General features: G+C 41.0%; 1 protein-coding gene across 5 annotated transcripts; it reads left to right on the top strand.

Annotated features, from left to right (window-relative positions):
• The first annotated feature begins 330 nt into the window (after positions 1-330).
• Positions 331-21,396, top strand: ppm1aa (protein phosphatase, Mg2+/Mn2+ dependent, 1Aa). 5 transcript variants are annotated; one of them, XM_056427201.1, is made up of 6 exons: positions 331-716; positions 1,651-2,504; positions 2,613-2,730; positions 3,712-3,823; positions 3,941-3,998; positions 19,423-21,396. In XM_056427201.1, exons 2-6 carry the CDS (start codon positions 1,668-1,670, stop codon positions 19,429-19,431), a joined length of 1,134 nt encoding a protein of 377 aa, XP_056283176.1. In that variant the 5' UTR covers positions 331-716; positions 1,651-1,667; the 3' UTR covers positions 19,432-21,396. The 5 variants fall into 5 exon arrangements, with proteins under 5 accessions (XP_056283176.1, XP_056283173.1, XP_056283174.1 ...); XM_056427198.1 differs by lacking the exon at positions 19,423-21,396 and adding an exon at positions 18,080-19,416; XM_056427199.1 differs by lacking the exon at positions 19,423-21,396 and adding an exon at positions 8,493-13,720.
• Positions 21,397-21,650: the final 254 nt, after the last annotated feature.

Here is a 21,650-nt window from a genome sequence, read left to right as displayed (position 1 = left end):
TGGGCAACTTAAGTCCATGAATGTATAATAAAATCATCCGTTCACTGGTCGAGCGACTCGAGCCTGCTGACTTCCACACCAATGGGATTAAATCATTTAATCACGCAGATCTTTCCAAACGTTTTTGGACTGAATGGATCACCTTCTGAAGATATAAATCGTCATTTTCGGGGGGGTTGTGACGTTTAAAATAATGTATTCGCCATTTTACAGCTGGCTTCCAATGATTGTTTATGGAAAAAATGGCCAGTGTTGGTCACGTGACGATCGCGGAAGCTGTACTTACCCATAGCGGCCACTAGGCCGAAATCGCATCACAGCGCAGCGCTGTTCCTGGGGGCTCGCGCTGTGCTCCTCAGAAGCTAACGTTAGCTAGCAAGCTGTCAAGTGGAGAGGCTGGGACAGACGTTTCAGCTTCCCCGGGCTTGACCACACACATCTCCGGTCCATACATTTTCAAGAAAATCTATGATAATATTCTTAATATCGCCAGCTGAGATAATGTAATGCATTGCGGGCGCGCGCAAAGAGGGACCGCCGCACGTAACCCGTTTATATGAGACGAGTGACGATTGCTCCTTGCTAGCTAGCTAACTGGCTAGCTAGCCTAGCTAAACTGCCGAGAACCCCCTTGTTTCGTCGGTGTGAACTGAAGCTATTCTGTCCTTGTCACCTTCCCGGTTTCCGTTGCTGTGAACTGGTATTTCGGATATTTGGTAAGTCCTAAAATGTTTACTCTTAAGTCAGTAACTGCTGAGGTACATTGTGTAGTTTAGGTTTCCTAGCCGTTTTAGCATTCAATGCTAGCGATAATACGTTAGCAAGGCCGAGGACTTTCCTTGCCTTTAGACAATGTTAGCAAACCGTGGTAGAGGGAGGCCTGTCAAAGTTAGCTGTCGGGGACAAGGGTCAAGGCCCACAACTAGGCACGGCTGTTTGTTTATCTGGGTTGTGGACACGCTGCCGAGTGAACGCGAGCATTTCCCGTTATCTAATACGTTAATCTAAGGGCAAAGAGTATCTCGCTGAGCAGGGCAATGCTGTACATTGGCGTATAACAACGTTAGCATTACTGTTTAAGTTGCCAGATCTCTATATATTGTTTTGTAGTGGTTATCGAGTCGGTTAGCTGGCGTTCAGAGGCGTGTAACCATAGCTTTAACTCATATGTACCCGAGTAGCTACTACGGTGAAGTGTTGGACATTGCGACGGTCAGATAGATTGTGTTTCTCGGTTTAATGTTGTTCAAAGTACACAAAAAAAACGTGTATTGCATTAATCCGACTACATTCAATGTTACACTTGATCAGGCAGTGGCTGAAGGGCGTTTCAATCCGATCCACACCAGCAGGGTTCCTAATAAGTAGCCAAAATGTTTACACGGCTCTACTATTTTTAGATAAGGGCAGGGGACCTAAACCTTCCTCCAATATGCCAATCCTGCCACACCAGTGGACAAAACAGTGTACTTTCGTTTAGCGCTAGATATCCAATATGTTACATTTATTTAATATCAAATATAAAGTTTCATAATTTCATGATCAGAAACTGAATATTGCCACAAAGTCCTGACATTATTGGTTTCGTTAGTAAGCACTTAATTTCTGTCTTATCTTGTAATTGGATGCTTTGCTCTTCGCTTGTTACAGGTCTTAAGAGATACACAATGGGTGCATTTTTGGACAAACCAAAGATGGAAAAATACAATTCCCGTGGTGAGGGCAACGACGTGAGGTATGGGCTGAGTAGCATGCAAGGTTGGCGAGTTGAGATGGAAGATGCGCACACAGCAGTCATCGGTCTGCCTCACGGCCTCGACCCCTGGTCATTCTTTGCTGTTTATGATGGGCATGCTGGCTCTCAGGTGGCCAAATACTGCTGTGAGCACCTGTTGGAGCACATCACCAGCAACTCAGACTTCCAGCGTGCTTTGCAGGCGGACACATCTGTAGATAGTGTGAAGAATGGGATCCGCACAGGATTCCTGCAGATTGATGAACACATGCGAACCATCTCTGAGAAAAAGCATGGCGTGGACCGCAGTGGTTCCACAGCAGTGGGAGTGATTATTGCGCCGAGCCATATCTACTTTATCAACTGTGGCGACTCACGGGGACTCCTCAGCCGGGCCGGAGGTGTGCACTTCTTCACGCAGGATCACAAACCCAGCAACCCTTTGGAGAAGGAAAGGATCCAGAATGCCGGGGGCTCAGTCATGATCCAGCGAGTTAATGGGTCTCTAGCTGTGTCTCGGGCTTTGGGAGACTTCGACTACAAGTGTGTGCATGGAAAAGGTCCTACAGAGCAGCTCGTGTCCCCGGAGCCCGAAGTGTATGCAATAGAGAGATCCGAAGGGGAAGATGAATTCATTATACTGGCTTGTGACGGCATCTGGGATGTAATGGCCAATGAGGAACTGTGTGACTTTGTCAGGTCAAGGCTAGAGGTGACGGATGATCTTGAAAGAGTCAGCAATGAAATTATTGACACCTGCTTGTACAAGGTATGGCATGAGCACAGAACATATATACATATTTTGTTACACACTTGTCTGAAATAGTAACCTGCTTGATTTACATGACCTTTGTTTGTTCTTTTTTTTATTTTACAGGGAAGCCGTGACAATATGAGTGTAGTTTTAATCTGCTTTCCTGGGGCGCCAAAGGTTTCTACAGAAGCGGTAAAACGGGAGGCTGATCTGGATAAATATCTGGAGGGCAGAGTGGAAGGTAGCAAAATATCATTTTTGGAGTTAGTCGACCACAATAGAACTTGGGATATTGACATCACAATTCCTTTTAGTTTTGGTGTGAATTTACACTTTATTCAGTGTAAATTCCATGTTTCCTCTGTTTTACATCATGTTTTAAAATAATGTTGGCCTTATTAACAACTCTGCTGATGGGAAAGATTTATAAATGTCACAGCTTTGTCTAGAGCCAGGAAAACACCCAAAACCTGTCTGAAAGCAGTTATTTAATTTTGATACCCCGATGCTCAGGGAGCATCTGCAGTGGTCAGGAAGAACAACATTTAAAAATAAGCAAACACTTGACTGAGTATAATCAATTAAATCAGCTTTTTTATACATAACCGCTTGTTTTTTTAAAAATGTCTAATGTTTTATAATTTCATCACTTTTAAGATATCAGGTTAATCCTTGATTTACACATACATGTTTTTGCAGGGCAGTTTGCAGGACATGCTGCGAGTTTAAAACCTCAATTTAAAGACTTTACTCTGTCTCTAGAGTTAGAGCGCCACTGGTGGAGCTTTAAAAAAAATTCTAAATGCTTTTTGTGGTAGGCCTGTTCTTTTAGGGAAAACATTCACTGTCGTGAGAAGCTAGGAACCCCCGACACTGTTCATGACTTGGCTCATTTTCAGTTACATCTCCCTTTTTGAGCAATTTTATGTTGATGCTAGTGTTTTTTAAAGAAAAAGAGACAGATTTTCAAATTAGATGCCAGTTCTTCTGGGAATTAAACTTAACAGACGTTCTTCAATGTTCGCTTGACGAGCAGGAAAAGAGGTTGTTTGTTAAATATTTCTGGTGAAAACCTTCAGTGAGGAGGGGGGGAGGAGGACAACCGAAGAGGTGTCACTCTTTCAGGATGGATAGACATGTAATGCTATAGATCTTGTGTATACAGAGAAAACACTTGTACTTTGTCGCAAAACAATCTAAATATAATTTTGTTTTCCAACAGAGATTATTAAAAAGCAGGGGGAGGAAGGTGTCCCTGATTTGGTCCACGTTATGCGGACGTTAGCATCCGAGAGTATCCCTAACCTCCCTCCAGGAGGAGAACTGGCAAGCAAGTGAGTGAGCTTTGTGTTTAGAATTGATAATGGAAAGTTTGTCTTTTTGACATTGATTGTCAGTTGTTGTTTTTTTCTGAAAAATAAAGATTTACCGTTACGTTTTCCTCCCCTTAGACGAAGTGTTATTGAAGCGGTATACAACAAACTCAACCCCTACCGAAGTGATGACACAGTAAGTATGCCAAATTGTCCTTTAAATACTCACTAGGTGTGCTTGGATTGGTAGACGCATGTTTTTTGACGTGTGACCAGCAAATTTGAAATACATTTTGCATGTCATTAGTATTAAAACAAATATGATCTAGGCCTGCTGCCAAGTCTAATTTACTCAAAATGCTGTCAGAAAAGATCCCGTTACTTACGGACTCATCGGTGACGTAGTGACTACAGTGTCTCTTTGCCGTCTGTCTAGTTTAAGTGAATCTAAAAATCAGAACATTTATAAAAGCACCTTTATATTGTTGTAATACTAATACTTTGGCTGACAACACTGTATTGCTGTCATGACTATAATGACAGCAATGTCTGATTGTTTCCCTTAAATAGTTTTAGTAAAACATACCTTGGTTTCATTTTGACAAAAGACCACATTGCCAAAAAGGCTCAGTTTCATAAAACCAATTTACATAATTGGTGCTTTTTAAATCAAAGAGGGGAGATCTAATTAGTGAAATTGTCTGGTATTTTCTCTGGTTTTGTGTAAACTTGAATTATCTGACATACTGGTTTAAAAAAGAAACATTGCCCATCATTAATTTTAAATACAAATGGACCACAAAGCTGTTGCCCTCGCCGGTATAAGGCTTTTGAGTTTTCATCAGATACGTTCACTGGTTCAGCTGCATTTGTATTGTGCATGCTATCTTGTCCTTGACAGTGAAAATTAACGCTTTGTTTTTAGTCTCTTATGTTTGTAGAAATATTGACTTTTGAAATGACTAACAGTTTTTTTTTTTTAATAGTTGTCCCTTCAGAAAGCCATCAGGCCCCTTGGCTTCCTCTGTATTGTGTGGTGCAGCTTGAATCCATAATGGACTAAACTGACGCAAAGCTTTCAATGGAGAGTACAATTAGGTTCTTTGAAATATTTGCAAACATATTCAAAGTGACTCATAGAAATCACATACGTTTTTCATAACTGTATTCAACCATTGAGTCATTTGACCCACCTTTGGTGGCATTTGCGCTTTCAGTTCTTCTAGGACACATATTTATCATCTTTGGACAACTGGATATTATCCACCTGTTTTAATAATTCTTGGTAAAATTGACTTTGCCATTTGAGTAAGACAGGGCTGTAACCATTTTTTAACAGTAAGAAATGTGATATGAAGCTAAATAATAAAAAGATTGCTACTCAATTTATCAACAGTAAAAAAAAAGCTGTCATACTATGCTGTATATAAGCACTTCTGTCTTATTTATGTCTCCTTAAGTCAGTGATGCATACAGTAATGTCTGACTTCTAGCTCAGAAATGTTGCTACTTAGTTTTTTTGGGGCCATCAGCGGCACAGACGGCAACTTCACAGCCAGCCACACATACGCACACTTCACGTTGAGTGAAGAAGACGTAAAGCTCCTAATTTGTCACAACCGAAAGTCCATATTAATCCGTAAAGGAACTCCATTATAAAACAGTGTTGCAACTAACTCAGTTATCGCAGTGACCGCCTCGGCTGCTGCCAGCACCAGGCTTAACGGCTCACGTTAACGAAGGTTGACTCGCATGGTACATTCAAGCTCTACTCGGGCACAATTTATATTAGGCGAAGGTCAAATGTCATTTTTATGATCAAATGTAATCTTGTAAAACTTGACAATTTACACCGACTTTGCCATGGTTTCAATCACTTTCCTACACGCTCTGGGTCAAAAAGAAAAACGGTGATCTGGAACCTGTCAGTTATAGTTCATAGAAATAAAAATGTATCTGCAAAAATTGTAATGAGCGAGTCGGACTCATGAATAGGAATAGACCAAGAGAATTTAGAATGGGTAGTGCTAAAATAACATGGATGGCAGTTACAACAGTTGTGAGAACGGCAGCCTTTGTGAGTATATACTTTAACTGTTAGCATTAGTGGCTGCATAAATCAATGTTTGTACTTAATGTTCCGACCCAAAGGATTCAATGAACAACTCACAGACGATTTAAGAATGTTACAAGTGGTTTCTCCTAATTCAACACAAAATGCCACTTTAATGAATACTGCAGTCTCAAAATGATTCCACCTCGTCCCGTCGAGCATATTTAGTACTTTACCTTTTGCCGTTATAAAGCGATGCAAATGTGATGCATCGCCAGACACCAGGTTCTGGCAGCGTTCCTGAGGAATCTTAGCCCATTCCTCATGGCCAACGGCCTCCAGCTCTCTAATATTCTCTGTGTTGCGTGCTGCAACGGCTTTCTTCAAATCCAACCAGCGGTTTTCTGTGGGGTTCGAGTCATAAAACTGTGACGGCCATTCTAGAATCTTCAAAGACTCTTTCTGAAACCGAGCCGCGGTGGCCTTTGAGGTATGCCTGGGATCGTTGTATCGTTCGAAGGTCCAATGAAGGCGCAGACTTCCAGAGCCGGGAGAAGCAAAGCGGCCCGGGAGCGTCACTGAGCCACCGCCACGCCTCACTGTCGGCAGGGTGTTCTTCTCAGCTCCAGACATACCATAGGACCGAAACGTTTTGTTTCATTGCTCCACAGAATAGAACCGACAAAAGGGTTTTCAGCATATCGGAGTCGTCTTTTCTTGTTCTTTGGGGTCCGTAGTGTTCTTGGATTTCAGGCATGGAGACTGTCAGTATTTAGTATGCGCCTGACTTTGGAAACTGAAACTTCTGGGACTGCTGCCACCAAGTCTTGCTGCAGGTCTTTTGCAGTCACTAAAACGTTTCTACCCGCTTGCCTCCTCAGAAATCTGGTGGCAGCAGTTGATAGCTTCCTCTTTCTGCCACGTCCAGCTGGGGTAGGCAGTGTCCTTTTGAGCTTTTAACTTGCGAACTATGCTTCCAACATTATCTCTAGAAACATTCAGTGCCATTGCTTTCTTTTTTGTGTCCTTTTCCCCGTTTTGTGCAAGACAAAGATCTCTTTTTGGGTAATTCACTTTACTTACCCATATTTCTAAGATGCAATCAAACTGCCATTCCAGTTATTTGATGTGTTCCATCTCAAGCACACCTGATGCAACTAATCAGACTCTTGATATATTGCATCAGGTGCACTTGAGACGACGCCTGATTTGCAAATGTCTGGATTATAGTAAGTGTGTTGAGTCATTTTAAAACTGCAGTAAATTATAAAAGTGGCATTTTGTGTTTGAATTAGGAGAAACCATTTGTAACATTAGTTGTGTTGAGCTAATTCATTTGTCCTTTTGAAATTTTTTTTTTATTAAACAGCTGAACGGTTGTAAGTTTTGCAAATAAACCTCATTTGTAATGGGGGTTGAATCATTTTTAGTGCAACCGTATACATATTCACACTATTGCAACCTGTCTGATTGAATATATGTTGTGGTCAAAGGTGCCGCATAAAAACGGTGCATAAACGCATTTAATTTCCTATAAATCTTTCACAATAAAAGTCCCCTGTTATTTTTGTCTGCTTACTCTTCCTTTCTGCAGTTTTAGTCGACTTGTTTCATTGGAGAATAGCTGCTAACAAAGCACCACTGATTACTTGATAAACATATTTAATTTCCTTTCAATTCTATAAAATAAAAGCCCTTGTTTTGCTATGTTTAATGTTCCTAGGTGCAGATTTAGTAGACTAGATATAGTTGTGAAGATTAGCCACGAACAAAGCGCTGCTAATTCAGTCTATCACAATAAAAGCCTTTGTTGTTTTTCAAAAGCTTTATTTTGAAATGACATAATTAGGACTTGTTGGTTATCAGCAGTAACATAGCACTACTCAGACATTCCTCCAGCTGTGGTTTTCCTCCTCTTTCCTTTGCGCTCGCTCTGGAGAGGAGCGCATGTGTGAGGGGAAGACGAAGTTGGACAGCGTGCGGTCCAGATCGAGACCGCACGCTGTCCAGACCTCACTGAGATCCAAACTCGATGCGAGTAAGGCCACCTGTGCATGTGGTCTGGCAGTTCGGCTCCCAATGCAAGCGATATTTGATCTATAAGCTAACGGGCTTGCCTTTTCAATGCATCCTGGCATGACTGGATGACAAACGTTGCATTGAAATGCCCAATGTTGTAGTTTTCTTTGTATTGGCCATAACCTGTGGCAAAGTACACATTGTCAATGAGACTTTAAAAACATTTACTCCAATTCAATGTCTTAAGCATTTTAGTTTTCCTTTTGTGTGTTTGGTTTATAAAAATATTTTACCATATATTTTAAGCAACTTAAATGTATGTTTTCTATGGCAATTGCATACAGTTATATTGTACACTGAACACGTTAATGCAGCATTCATTAAAACGGTATGTTTGATCAAGTAACGATATCTTACTTCCTCTCCAGAACATCTGTAAAAAGTATTTTCTCTAGTGTCGAAGATGTTATGAGAAGTAATGGTGTAGCTATCCAAGAATCTCCGTCAAGCCCTGGACGACCTGTACTGTCGGTTTGTGTCCTCCGTGCTTAAACCTGTCCGGCTCTCGGATGTCGAGCCAGTCTGAAGGGTTTTTCCTTCCTCTCCTCTCTTATCAAGGACTCTGCGTCCACAGACGACATGTGGTAACACACCCTCCCACCACTAACACAGCGTTGAGTTTACAAACCACCATCCTCTCAAGACCCACAGCAGCTCAGCAGTCTGTCTCTCCGTCACTCTGAGCTTTTGGTTTCTAAGAAGGGAATTTCATGGGAGGAGGAAGAGGAAGAAGAGGAGTTTCATGCACACACACCTGGAATAGTGCAGCACCAGGCCACTCTGGAGTTCAGGGTCCCCACCCTCTCGTCTCCCCCTTTATGTTCACCCACCTTAATACTCTCCTCTAAAGTAATCCATAACAATTGAGTCCCCGATGTTTTCTTTATTTTTGTTAAATCAGTTTAAGTAGTGAGATTTTGTTTGTTGCTGTAATTAATTTGATTCACATTTCCTTGTGTGTGTTTGTATATTTCTGTTTTTGTGAAGTGCAATTGTCCTGTACAAACAGCCTGTATTTAATGCAGCTTGATTTTAAGTTAAGAAATGAAAAAGAGAACCTTTTATGCACTATCTGCCTTTTCCTGCTCTTCTGGAACTGTAACAAAAGTCTATTCAGTGAATATTACTGCTTGTCCTCCAGGCACAATGTCTCTGCGCTTTTATTTTCCTTTTCTTTTTTTTAAAGTTAGTCTATGCTCCTTTTTAAAAAGAAAAAAAAACGGGTAACTTGTATAGTTGACAGCACAGTAAGCTCTCTATGTCAAACTATTTTAAATCCTAATTATTTTTCCCCTGTGCTTTTTTAAAAAATTGTGTTTTATTTTTGTACGTGGGTTTTTCTGGACACGCTCCGATCGTGACGGCAAAGTGTTTCACCGTCATTTCGGAAGTTCTGAAGTGACGCATCTTTTTATTTCTGTTCATTTCTGCAAGTCATTTGATGAGAAAAGACGCCCGGTCACACGTTTGTCCGTGCAAATAGAAACTTGAAACCGTGAATGGGAGCTTGTGTCGGCGTAAAGACGGATCCGTACGTGCAACTCTTAAGTTAAATTTTCTTTGTTGGTTCAGACAACAGACCAGCCTGGAGTTTAAGGGATTGCTCTCCCGATGCTGACTCTGCCCTCTTCTTCAGCCAGTGTTCCATATCAACCCAACATTCACTACTTCTTATTCCGAAAGGCTTTGCATAACAGAGTTTACATGCTGTTATGCTGTTTGAACAACTTCAAGCTATATATACCAGAATTATACAGTAACCTGAGATGACACGAGTAGTGAAATTGACCCACAACGCATCGAGTTGAGTCTAGACTAGTTTACACGGCTATCGTGTCACATTTTAATGAGTTTCTAAAAGTAGATTGTTACCAGTGCCCACTGTGGGTGCCATATGATTTATAATCACTTGTTCCAGCTTTACGACAGCCTATGCCAAGTTTCTTTTTCATGAGAATCAGTTTTCTTTGTGGTACAGATAGATGTTTATCTTCTACCTTTTTAACATCTGGTCATCTGACAGATGTGAACAGTTTAATCACTGAATATTTTAGACATAATCCTTTGTCACCAGTCTAACGCTAGGACAAAACTGACAAGATATTAATTTTAAAACTTACACGGCTGTTTTTCTTCTTCACGTGGTCTTCAGCTGGACGTTCAAACCAAGAACAAATCTGCTAACTGCAATGAGTTCCCATGGTTGTATAGCACCTTCTTGTCATGGGGTTTGCTCTGCCGCTCCCTCAGCACCACAAGCCACCACGCCGTGCCGACGGCTGCTCTCGTGTATGACTTGTGGGTTGGTTTATTATTATTTTTTCCCAGTGAATTGCCCCCCTTAAAGAGATGAATAGTCCCTTACTAAATCTGTATTTAACACAAACAGTAGATGTATTTCTTGAAAAGAAATGGTTTTATTTCAGATTTATTTGATGCCATTTCTTTGTCTAAAATTGCATTGTTGGAAATTCATGTATGTATATATTTTTGACTTAAACTTTCAAGGAATAAATCATGTTGCTTGAGTTAGTTTTTTTGCCATGGACAAAATGTGTCTTGGGGTGGTTAGTTGAATTTTTGTGGGTTTTGGCAACAACAACAAAAATCTTTCCCCTTTAATCGTGTTGTGTCCCTCTGATCAACACTTAGGGTTTGAACCTTTTCAAAATACACTAACAATGTACATTAATTCATTAGAAATGACAATCCTAACTATTTCACCGCATTTAGGTTTCTGGTTGCAAATTATTATATCTTTACAAAACACTGACCTTAATCTTAAATGAGCTGCTTTCTAATACGCTTCTGTGGCCAAAAACACTCAGAAAAAGTGGAACGTCTAAGTAACAATATAAAGGAGGACAGAGCTGTCGCCCCGTAGAAGATGTTAAACTGAGAGTGATGTTCACTTTGAGCTGTCCAGCTCTAACGGCGTTTTGAAACACGGGTCACGCTGGGGAGCGTTGTTTTGACGAGCGGGTCATCGCTCTACCGGCGTGACCACACGAGGCAGGAATGTGTATCGGAATGTGTAAAGCTGTGAAGTCGGTGTCTCGCTAACCGCCATAAGAGACGAGCGGATGGAGAGAGTTTCAAAGATCTGTTGTGAATGTGGAGGAGCGTTGGGCGTGTTTGTTCGGCCTCGGAGACGAAATGTTGGACGTGAACGTCACTGTGTTGACAGAGGAAGCTCCACAGGGTACCTGCAAACAGCCAGACGCCCGGCCAACGGCACGAATAGCAACATAATCAGAATTCGGTGGATTTCTGATTATACAAATGTGTTTTTACTGAATATTATCTTCAATAAAAAAAAGCAACAGCAAAAACGTATGCAACAAAAAACAAACAAAACAGTAAAAACATTGTTCATTAACTTCTTTTGGTTTAAAATGACATTGTTTTTTCGTCTCCAATACATCCTGCGCTCACATGTAAAATGAAAATTCTGCGAGGCAGTTTATTCTGTATGTTTGATGAAAAAAATGTAATGTTTTGTTACTTGAGCAGTTATATTTTGCTTGTAATTGTTTAGTGAGTGCACTAAATGTCTGTCTCATAAAACAGTTTTCAGTGCCACGCTGCTAATTGCAGACCTGGTAGGTGTTGTTGGCTCTTAACCCTTGTGTTGCCTTAGGGTCATTTTGACCCGAATCAATATTACACCCTCCCCCCGCCTTTGGGTCATTTTGACCCGATTCAATGTTTCACCCTCCTGTTACCTTTATATTTACTAACATATTTTACCCTTTGGGTTCAATTTGACGCCAGCAATTAAAACCTCCAGAAAATTATTAGAATTAATATTGTTTTCCAAGTTTAAGTGTGAGGCACTTTATGTTTGTTTGTTGACTACCGAAAGAACACCGACATTAAACATTGAATGGGATCAAATTAATCCTAAAGCGGGGGGAGGGTGTAATATTGATTCGGGTCAAAATGACCCTAAGGCAACACAAGGGTTAAAGCCACATTTCACACTTTTTTTTTTAGCGCTTTAATAAGAAATAAACTATTTATTTTCCTTTTTAAGACCATTGATATCCCCACGCTCCTCGACTGTCCTGCGGTGCTCTATAAACGTACAAAGCAGGACGTGGCCCTTGAATAATGCTGGTTACTCCCCCAGTTCTAGAACACAAATCTAGACATTTGCTTTTTAATGTTCAAAATTGCTGCGATACTAGCAGTTATTGACAGTGGCTTTGTTGTGATTTGTAACATCTTAGCGTTTTGTTTCATTCATGTCAAATATCCATGGCATCCCCGACAAAAAAAACGACATTATTCTGTTTTAATTTGTCATGAACTAAAATACCTCATAACTTTTATAGGAATAGTTTATGTCTTGTGTTGTCGATCTAAACGGTTCAGAAGTGTGTTCACGTTTGGAGACTTTGATGAAAGCATTTTGTGTTTTCCGGTTCTCCCCCTGAACACCTGATCTATACGAGTCTCGACTGATCTCTACGCCTGAGCTCATGTACAGCATTTGATTGAACTGGGCTGACGTTAACAAAACAAGAAATTATTTTAGTGGCTCCTGCAAATGACAACGTATTTTAGTAACTAGTAACACTTAGTATACGCTAACCCTCAAAGGCCCTCAAACGCTCACCTGTGTGATCTCACCAATTTGTCACCCTTTGCTCAAATCTAGAATTGCATCGAGAGTTCAGGCTTTTAGAAACGTGTCGTGTGCGAGAAGTGACGAAATGACAAAAGTCATATGCACTGATCATCTGTATAATCGGCTTTTTTTTTTCTCTCCAGAAAATTGATATTGTAGAAAAAAAAGATTATAAAGCTATTTACAGAGTTACCTTTGGTTGCCTGGATTGCATCCTGTATATTCTTATACGGAGGATTACCTGGCGGACGTCGAAGAGATTTTAAATGCTTGCGCCCTCTTGTACATATTGATGTACCTCAGTTGTGGCGTTTACTGTGTGACCCTGAGCAGTTGTGGTTTATTTGTGTGTGTCTCCCCCCCCCCTCCCCCCCAGGGCGACTTGAGCCTCACTTTGCTGACTTTTCAGCTCATAAATAAGCTCACCAATTTGCCTTACCCAGTCTCATGTTGCCCCCCTAAAGTACTTGTTCAACAAAACACTATGAGGAGGAGTAATGCTTCTGACTTTACACTCCAATAGATTCAAACGATCCCCATGTGAGGGTATTTAAGCTATAAGGGGACTTTGTCCTGGTTGTCACATGGTACAACTTTTCAACCACCGCGTGTTTGTGCGTGTGCCCCATGTTACCTGTTTGAATCTCGGTCTTTAAAGCTTATTTAATTTCTCACTGCAGATGATGTCATACTTTTAACTAATGCAAGTGTTTTAACATGGTAACCTCGTAAGCATTCACAATGTGCATACATACATTCATGTCTGCTCTATTTATGATTACATTCAAGAATAGCTTTAGAGTGCTGTAGATAAGTATTGTCAATGTCAATTCAAATGCTTCTCAGAGGCCTCTGTGAGTGATTTTACAAAGTTCAATAACTGTATATTTTGTATTATGTTCTAGCTCCAAAGGAATGGCAGAAAAAAAGAAAATGTTTAAAAAAAGCTTTGTTCCCTGAACTAAATTGTACTATTTGTGTTGTCGATTGAACAAATTGCATTCCTTGCTTGTGAATTGATGCATTTTTCTCCCTGCTCCTGACATTTCCCCCCCTTCTTTTCCTCCTTTCTTTCATTTTTTAGACTTTGAAGTTTGAATAAAATTTCTAGTTTGCAGAATGTATTACTAAATAAATGGGTTGTCATCTTGTGCCTCTCATTTCATCACTTTTTATCCGTTTGTGTCTGTTGCATTAGTGAAACTATTTTCAAAAAGCTTCTTTATTTCACGAAAAAAAGTATATGCTGTAAAAACCGGGGCTGAATGGAGGATATCAAATCCAAACATGCTTCTTTTTATCGGTCGTATAATATTATCTGGTGGCAAATGACGAGTGTGTAGCTCTCGTGACGCTCAATATACGCAGTATGCCGTCCGGAGGGCTTCTTCATACACACCTGCGGACATAGTATACATGTTAAAAAGAAGAATGGAGTGTATTGTAAATTATGATGACTTGTGTATTACATCCAAGCAAATAAATCAATACTTAGCGCTGTTCTGACGGTATCCTGAGAATCCTTGAAGACTAACATCTGGATGGAAAAGTATTTTGTCCACAGTGTTTATTCTCTAGCATGCCTCTTCTTCCGAATCCAAATATGGTTGCTAGAAATGACACGTGTCCTTTTTTCAATTTGCAACCAAAATGTAGTACTATAATATCTTGGTATACGTTGATGTTATTTTCCAATATTCTACATTTCTATGCAATATAATGCATAAACATCTGGGCAGAGACGGATGTATCGCGCACAGGAGATACAGGTGCAACTTGAGAATCTTTCTTTATCGTCAGAGGACGGAAGACTTTCTCATCCAGATGTTAGAATGAGCTTCAGAACAGCTGTAAATGTACTTAAATGAACTGTGTGCACAAAACACCGCTAAATAATGTCTTTTTGAGCTAAATGGATTGAAACGTGAGTTTCCCAAACAACCTCAGAGCTTCGGTTTGTGCATGGTGATTAACTTCTCACCGCTGCATGCGTCGGATCCCCGTGAGCCTCGAAGCCAGCGGTGGCGTCGACTCGTCCGGGTATCGGAGTCGTGTTCGTGTGTGCCTCTTCTGTCGGTGTGGTGAGCGCATGTCAGAGGAGGGGTCACGGCGGTCCACGGCCACTGGGATTAAGAACCGTAGGAGGGATTACTTCAAATGTCAACATAATGTCACGAGCTGTGTGAGAAGGTCAAACGTTCAAACGGGGCTCAGTGGCCAGCAGTTCATAGATCAGGTACTATTTGGATTGCTGTGGCTCCTGTGAGGACCCGAGTAGCATGTTGAAAACACTTCTTTTTCTTTCTTTTTTTAATGTTTTTGCGTATTATTTAAAGATATTGAAACAAGGTTAGATCTATTATGCAGTTTGGAGTTTGTTTTGCTACTCCCGAAACTATGAACATTACTGTGAGTATATTAAAGTGTACTTTTTAAAGATCACGTTGTTCTCAATGAGTCGGTATTTACCATTAGATATGGAACAACATGTCTTCCATGCTATTGCCTTCTCTCTCTTCACTCACTGTCTGACTGATTGATGCACAAACTCAACCCTCATCATGCAGCCAGCGAGCCAGAGGGGGGCAGTGTTAATAGCTGAGTGCTTGGAGACCAGGAGCTTCACTGCACACACACACACACACACACACACACACACTCTAGTTAATTGATGGAACAGACAGTGTCTCGTTATTAAATATATGTTGATGATGACTTTTAGTTTTGTGAACTAACATCAACTTACACTTGAATCATAACTCCCTGAACATTATGTCTTAAATTGGGAGCCTCTTGCAGGCGCGTGCACAGACATGGGGGGGGGGGGGGGGCAGGTGCTCAAACCAAAAAAAAGGGCACCCATCACCAAAATGATTTATCTATTGATCACTGTAACTTAAAGTTAGCATGTAACACCTGAAACACATTGTGTCGTGAGAAGACATGAGAGCTAAACAAAATGACATGTTTTCTATTAACAATTCCAATTTATTTTCATTAACAAATTGATAGGAGCGAAAAATGCCATATAAACGCGTGCGAGGGGGGGGGGGGGGATCGTGAGCGTGGAGCATGTCGGGAACTCAAATAAATGCCACGTCAGATATCAAAACACATTTGGGGGGAATTGACGACAGAGACAGTAATTTTTATTCTTAAATACTTATTAATGAAGAAACGACGTGGCTCCAGCAGAAGGGGCACTTTTCTCATCCAGGGCAAAAGGGGAGGAGCTTGAGCCTCACTAGGGGTGTATCTGTGCACGCGCCTGGCCTCTTGGATTAGATGTGTTGGTCACTGCTGTGTTAGATTGATATGTACTGAAAAAAGAAGACTCACATCACCTCTACATTCAGCGTGTCTTTCTAAACACGTCGATCTTCGAGTCATCTGCACGTTAGAATGCACACGCGGACTCATTAGATCTCGGGCCACATGTGCACTCCTAATGAACCACGCTGCCCTCATATTTCCCCCCACATCCTAAAAAAAAAGAAAGAGAGAAGGCGGCCGCGTCGGCAGAGGCCATCATCAAATGGAGCTGGCTCGTCATCTGCCTGCCATTGTCGAGAGACATGCTCTGCTTCTCATGGCGGAAAGCCCCATTCCAGCTTGACTAATGCAGCCATGCAGACGCAGCGGTGGGAGGTGGGGGTGGTGGGGCACACCGCATGCTCTGTGTGGACGCTCTCTGCACTGAGCTCACTGAGCTCCACGTTTGTTAATTTGTTTTGGAGTGCACCAGGAGCCGTGTCTGTAAAAAAAGGAGGGACATTTTTGTATTGAGTTAAGGACGGGCAGCCGGGGACGGGATGTCTTCGACAGCCGTTCTGTGGACGCGACGTCGCTCGATGAGGATCAGGCCCAACGGTCTCTATTGCTGCTGCTGCTTCTTCTTCTTCTTCTTCTTCTTCTCCTTCTTCTCCCTCTTTCCTTTCGCTTCTCTTCCTCTTCTTTTCTGTGTTGTTCTTGTTGCCCGAGGTCAGTTTGTCACAGAGAACACAAGCTTTTCTCACTTGGCTGCAGCGATTCAATGAGTGGTGTGTAGTACTCAGAATAACTTGTCTGGCAAGTGACACGTTGTTTGCCATGGCTCCAGGGGATGGACAAAATAACTGAAACCTTTTTCAATACAACATGCATTTTTTTTTTTATAAACCCTTTTTGTTGATTCTCATAATGTTTGTTTTTTTCACCAGCGCTTCATTACATTGTCTTGGAAACGGTTCACGTGAATGTCAGACGGACGTCTTTTTGATTTGATCGGTGTCTCACAAATCCCCTTAACTTTATGGAGATGCAATATGGCCATTTAAATTAGACATCTAGTTTATTGATATTAATTGTAATATATCTTGCACGTCGCTCCCTGTGTCCGTGTGTTTTATAGCTACATTTATAGGTTCATCATTTGCAAACGCAGAAACATCAGAATCAGAATCAGAAACCGTTTTACTGCCAGGAATGTTTACACAAACGAGGAATTTGTTTTTTTGGCGGAAGGTGCAACATTAGACATGACAAACAACAATCAACTCGACAGCAACAGTGAACTTAAGTATAAGATAAGATAAGATAAAGATAAAGATAAAGTGCTCGGACAACAAATAACGTTAAAGTGTTTAGGTGTGTGTTTCAAGTGACGTGTGTTTAAGTTAAAGTGCATGTTAAAGTGACGTGTGTGGAGGAGGCCTCCAGGAGGGAAGAAGAAGGAGGAGGGAGGAGGAGTAGGAGGAGGGAGTAGGAGTAGGAGGAAGAGGAAGAGGAAGGAGGGGGAAGAAGGAGGAAGAAGAGAAGGTAGTCCTGGGGGTGACAGTCAGTCAGTGGGGGACCCGGGCTCCATTGATAAGCCCGACTGCCGACGGGAAAACATTTTTGGTGTGGCGGGAGGCACACATGACATGTAATGTGGCTATATAGGGAACAGTCCTAAAATATTGATGTGAAGGCAGTCTTTTGAACCCGCTCAGCCTTTTCTTGTTTACGGCTCTCTTGTCTGTCGTTAGGTTGGGGATGGAAGCTGCGTGTCTGCGTCTCGTCATCAGGCTGTCTTCGGTGGGCCCTCAACCATTGACGGCTTTTAAAAAAATCATAATGTCGCAAGTTAATTTGATTTATATTGCCGAACATCACAAATCACACATTTTCCATCAGAGCTCTTTACAATCGGAACGGCCCACGACACCTTCTGTGCTCTTCAGCGGTCGCTTCAAATAAAGAAAAACTCCACAAACAAAAAGCCGTTTAACGGGGTCGAAATGGAAGGAACCTCAAGAAGAGCGAGGGAGGAGGGATCGCTCTCCGAGGACGGACAGACTAGCCATAGATGTCCCGCGTCAGGCTCCTTTTTCTTTTCTTCATTACAGATGTGTCTTGTTCATCTCTTCTGCATGCTGTCTGACATCTGGCAGCACGCAGCCTGTGGGCGACTGAGTCATTCCTCCTGCATGCCGTCACTTCATCTGTCTCTTTAAACTTCACCTCATCTGCATCCTGCTCTTCTCCTTCCCAGGACCCAGACATCCTCTTCTTCCGTGGTTTCAGCTAGAACAAGAACTAATCAGAGGATGTCCAGCGAGCATTTGACGTCTCATGTTTGTCCATCACCGTAATGAATGAATCTCCCCTCACTTCATCACTCCCACATCTGATATACCCAACTCGTCATTTAACTTTTGATCTCCACGTTGTTTGACCCATTTTAGGATAAATGTGTCCACACCAGCTGAGGCCATTGTATTACATCAATTCAAACAGTGGCTTAATTACTTATTTCAATACTGCATAATACACTGTGCAGATATGGAAATGAAGCGAGTATTCTATCATGTAGCTCGGTTTATCTGATCATACTAATGCTAAATTATTCAAATATAGAATGTGTTGTTATTAGATTTGTTATTAGGATAAGAGGATATGCAGAGGCTCGGGGAGGTGAGCGGTACGATGCTGTGAAATTCACCAAAACTAAAAGGAAATTATATAAGACGGCATCATCAAGCCGGGCTAGGATTATGGTGAGGATACCCAAAAGAATCATTATGGGGCAACACTGCATTTGTTTTATTCCTTCTTCTGAATGGCTCTGTTGTCTTCTTTCTTTGTAAGAATATTTATGATCACAGTAACGATGTAACAGTAGGGTGATGCAACATTGTTTTCATTCATCACACTTAAAACTAGAACGGGCACTCGGTAGAGCGCATACCTTCACCGCAGCCACTTTTTTGGTACTTGGCATGAGAATGTGGGGAACTGTAAATTGATGTAACTTGATTCTGGAGATTGTGGTAAACATCACAAAAGAATTATGTATGAACATCAGCCTGGATTTATTGATTTAGAAAGAAAACCATGTAGTGGTACTTGATACAATTTGGACTGTATGTAATGCTGTCATTATGACATGTCGTATATCACAAGATTGGGCATTGAATTATGAAAATGTTGGCATTAGTTGCATGCCAATTGGATACAAATTGACCGCGCTATGGTAAAAAGAAGATTTTGAACTTTTCATGACCTTGACCTTTGACCCGATCGATCCCAAAATCAAATCAAATGGTCCCCGGATAACAACCAATCATCCCACCAAATTTCATGCGATTCGGTTTAATACTTTTTGAGTTATGCGAATAACACACAAACACGCACACACAGCGATCAAAAGATAACCTTCCGCAGGATGCGAAGGTAATAATCCACAACATATTTTCAGTGTATGGAGATGTACATGTGGGCTTTTCATGTGTTGCTTTGGAGTTATTTACTCTCTCATGATTTCAAAGTCCTAACTTTGCACAGGTTTTCTTTGCTTCTGATCAGATTGTGTACATTTCCACCCCTTCACCTCAGAAGCAGTAAATCCCATCAATGGAACCGAGCCAGTGAATGCAGTTGCACCTCACATTTGGTGTGAGTCTCCACAGCTGCAGTGATAACTATTGCAACGTTTGCCTCTAGGCCACCGTTGCAAAGAAATCCCTGCTGTACCTTTCTTCTCAGCATATGTGATCTCCACGTGTATGAATTCTCTTTGTCGTCACTGTATCTGTTGATGGGCATTAAGCAAGGCTGGGCTTACTTTATCAAAGCCTCCATTCATGCTGCCAGCATGTTCGCCTCAAAAGGAATCAAGTGGGTTGTGCGAGTCGGTTTTTCCTGGTTCATCACACAACTATCTATGTTGCTTTTGTTATTTACTGACCTCACCTCGTGATTCTTAACTGAACCGTCTGTAAAAATCAATGGTGCTGAGCTAAGTTGTTGTTTCTAAGGCTGCATCTTCCAAGCAAACAGGTATTTTTCATTCCTGCTATATGACCACCGATTATTACACAGCCTGCAGATCAGCCCTGAGGTCTCAACGTTAATACTGCACTGTACTGTTTATCTGCAGGCCGTGTGTGTGCACTGAGGGATTAATAGCAACATATTAAGTATCTTGAGTAACTTAACATTGTTCTGAGAAATGGGCCTTCAACAAAACCTTGAACACGGCTGTCACTCTTTGTATGTTGTGTTATGTGAGAGCCATTGTGTTTCCGCTTGTCAACAGGGAATTAAGACACGTTGACATCACCTTCAAGACGTTAAGTGCTTTCAATGTCTGTCATTTTTCCAATACTAGGTTTTTCTTCCCGCTTTACATAGATACAGTAATTATTATCGAACACATTAAATTAGCTTGCACTAAATTGAGCAGAATATAAGGAAGGACAAGGTCTGAGGATCAGGAAACGAGCAGGCTGATGACAACGCTTCATTTCTCTGATTGTATATGTATATTTTCTGTATGTGCTTTCATTGTGGACATCTGAGTGAATAATATACCTACAATAATTAGTGCTGCATATCAGTGACCTCAATTATTTGCTAATTCATTCATATTTTAATTTCTACACTAATATATGCACGCCGCACTTTGACGGCAAAGGGTTTCCTCCAGTCATACACTTTTACTGTTTTTATTTTCATACGACAAATTACCAACTTTGTCAAACCTGAACTGTCACGTCACCTATTTGGTTAAGTTTTGACTTAAAATCATTTAAAGTCAACATAGTTTGGGCATTGTTTTAGTTTGAGGTTTTGATAACAAAAATATTGCCTGGTTGAATTCACATTTCCTCATTTTTGTTTTTACATGTAATGACAAATTTTAGTATATTTTCGAAGGACGCCGTTTCTTTAGTGAAGCACTTGATACCAAGAAGTCTTTCCGTTTGAGGAAAACTAAATGTAATCCCGCTGACTGTACAATTGTGAAATAACCTAGTATTTGAATGTTATGGTTTTCACCAGGTTTCTCTGAGTGTAAAGGTCAAAACGTAGTTTTAGATATTCACCGCTGAGTTTTTCTGTCCTGTGATGTGAGGTTGTATAATTGATATTCATTTAATTGAAAATCTGCCTCTATTATTGTCTCTTTGTCTGCAGCATGTGATACATAGAGGTTTTAGGAGTTTAATTTATTGTAAAGAGTTTGGCTTTTGAACTTCTGTAACCTATATTTATGTAACCTGATACTCTCATCGACTAATACATTGACTATACAGACTCAGCTGTGGGAAAATATTCAGTCTATTTGAAGTATAGTCGTGCTGCGTAATTCATTAAGTGGGGAAGAAACCTGACATCTGTGTGATTTTTTAATTTAATTTGAATATACACATTTAATTTGAATGTTTTAAACTTCCTTAGTTGCATCCGAATGAATCCAATACATCTTCACATGCAAACACAAGCTCAAGCAGTGAAAGTGTGTAATTGTACAGCATTTGTTAAATTTCGCTTTAAATAAAGAGTTTGGATGTGGTTGTGAACCTGTATTGTTCCTCTATATTCTTAGTAGAATAAAAATGAATGCGTTCAAAACATTTTGCTATCCGCCTCACAGGACAAGCGGTCACTTTTCTCTGCAGCAGCACTCGTTAAGGCGTCTTCGGACTTCCCTGCCCACGCTGGAAAGGATGTTCTGCTTGTCAATGACTATCACTTAAATTTGGCCACACGCTTTTTGCTGTGTTGAAGAAAGAGTTTCCTCATTCGCCACTATCCGTGTGTTTACTATCAGGGGTCTG

The sequence above is a fragment of the Pseudoliparis swirei genome, chromosome 11, assembly GCF_029220125.1.
Source record: "Pseudoliparis swirei isolate HS2019 ecotype Mariana Trench chromosome 11, NWPU_hadal_v1, whole genome shotgun sequence".
NCBI classification, from domain to species: Eukaryota; Metazoa; Chordata; class Actinopteri; order Perciformes; family Liparidae; genus Pseudoliparis; species Pseudoliparis swirei.
The sequence above is the reverse complement of the archived record's forward strand: the minus strand, read 5'-3'. Positions and strand labels throughout refer to the sequence as shown.

Coding starts and splice junctions, on each gene's coding strand:
- ppm1aa (XM_056427197.1), top strand. CDS start 1,668: ATGGGTGCATTTTTGGACAAACCAAAGATGGAAAAATACAATTCCCGT. Junction 2,505..2,612: donor TTGACACCTGCTTGTACAAG/GTATGGCATGAG, acceptor TTTATTTTACAG/GGAAGCCGTGACAATATGAG. Junction 3,999..4,788: donor CCTACCGAAGTGATGACACA/GTAAGTATGCCA, acceptor TTTTTTTAATAG/TTGTCCCTTCAGAAAGCCAT.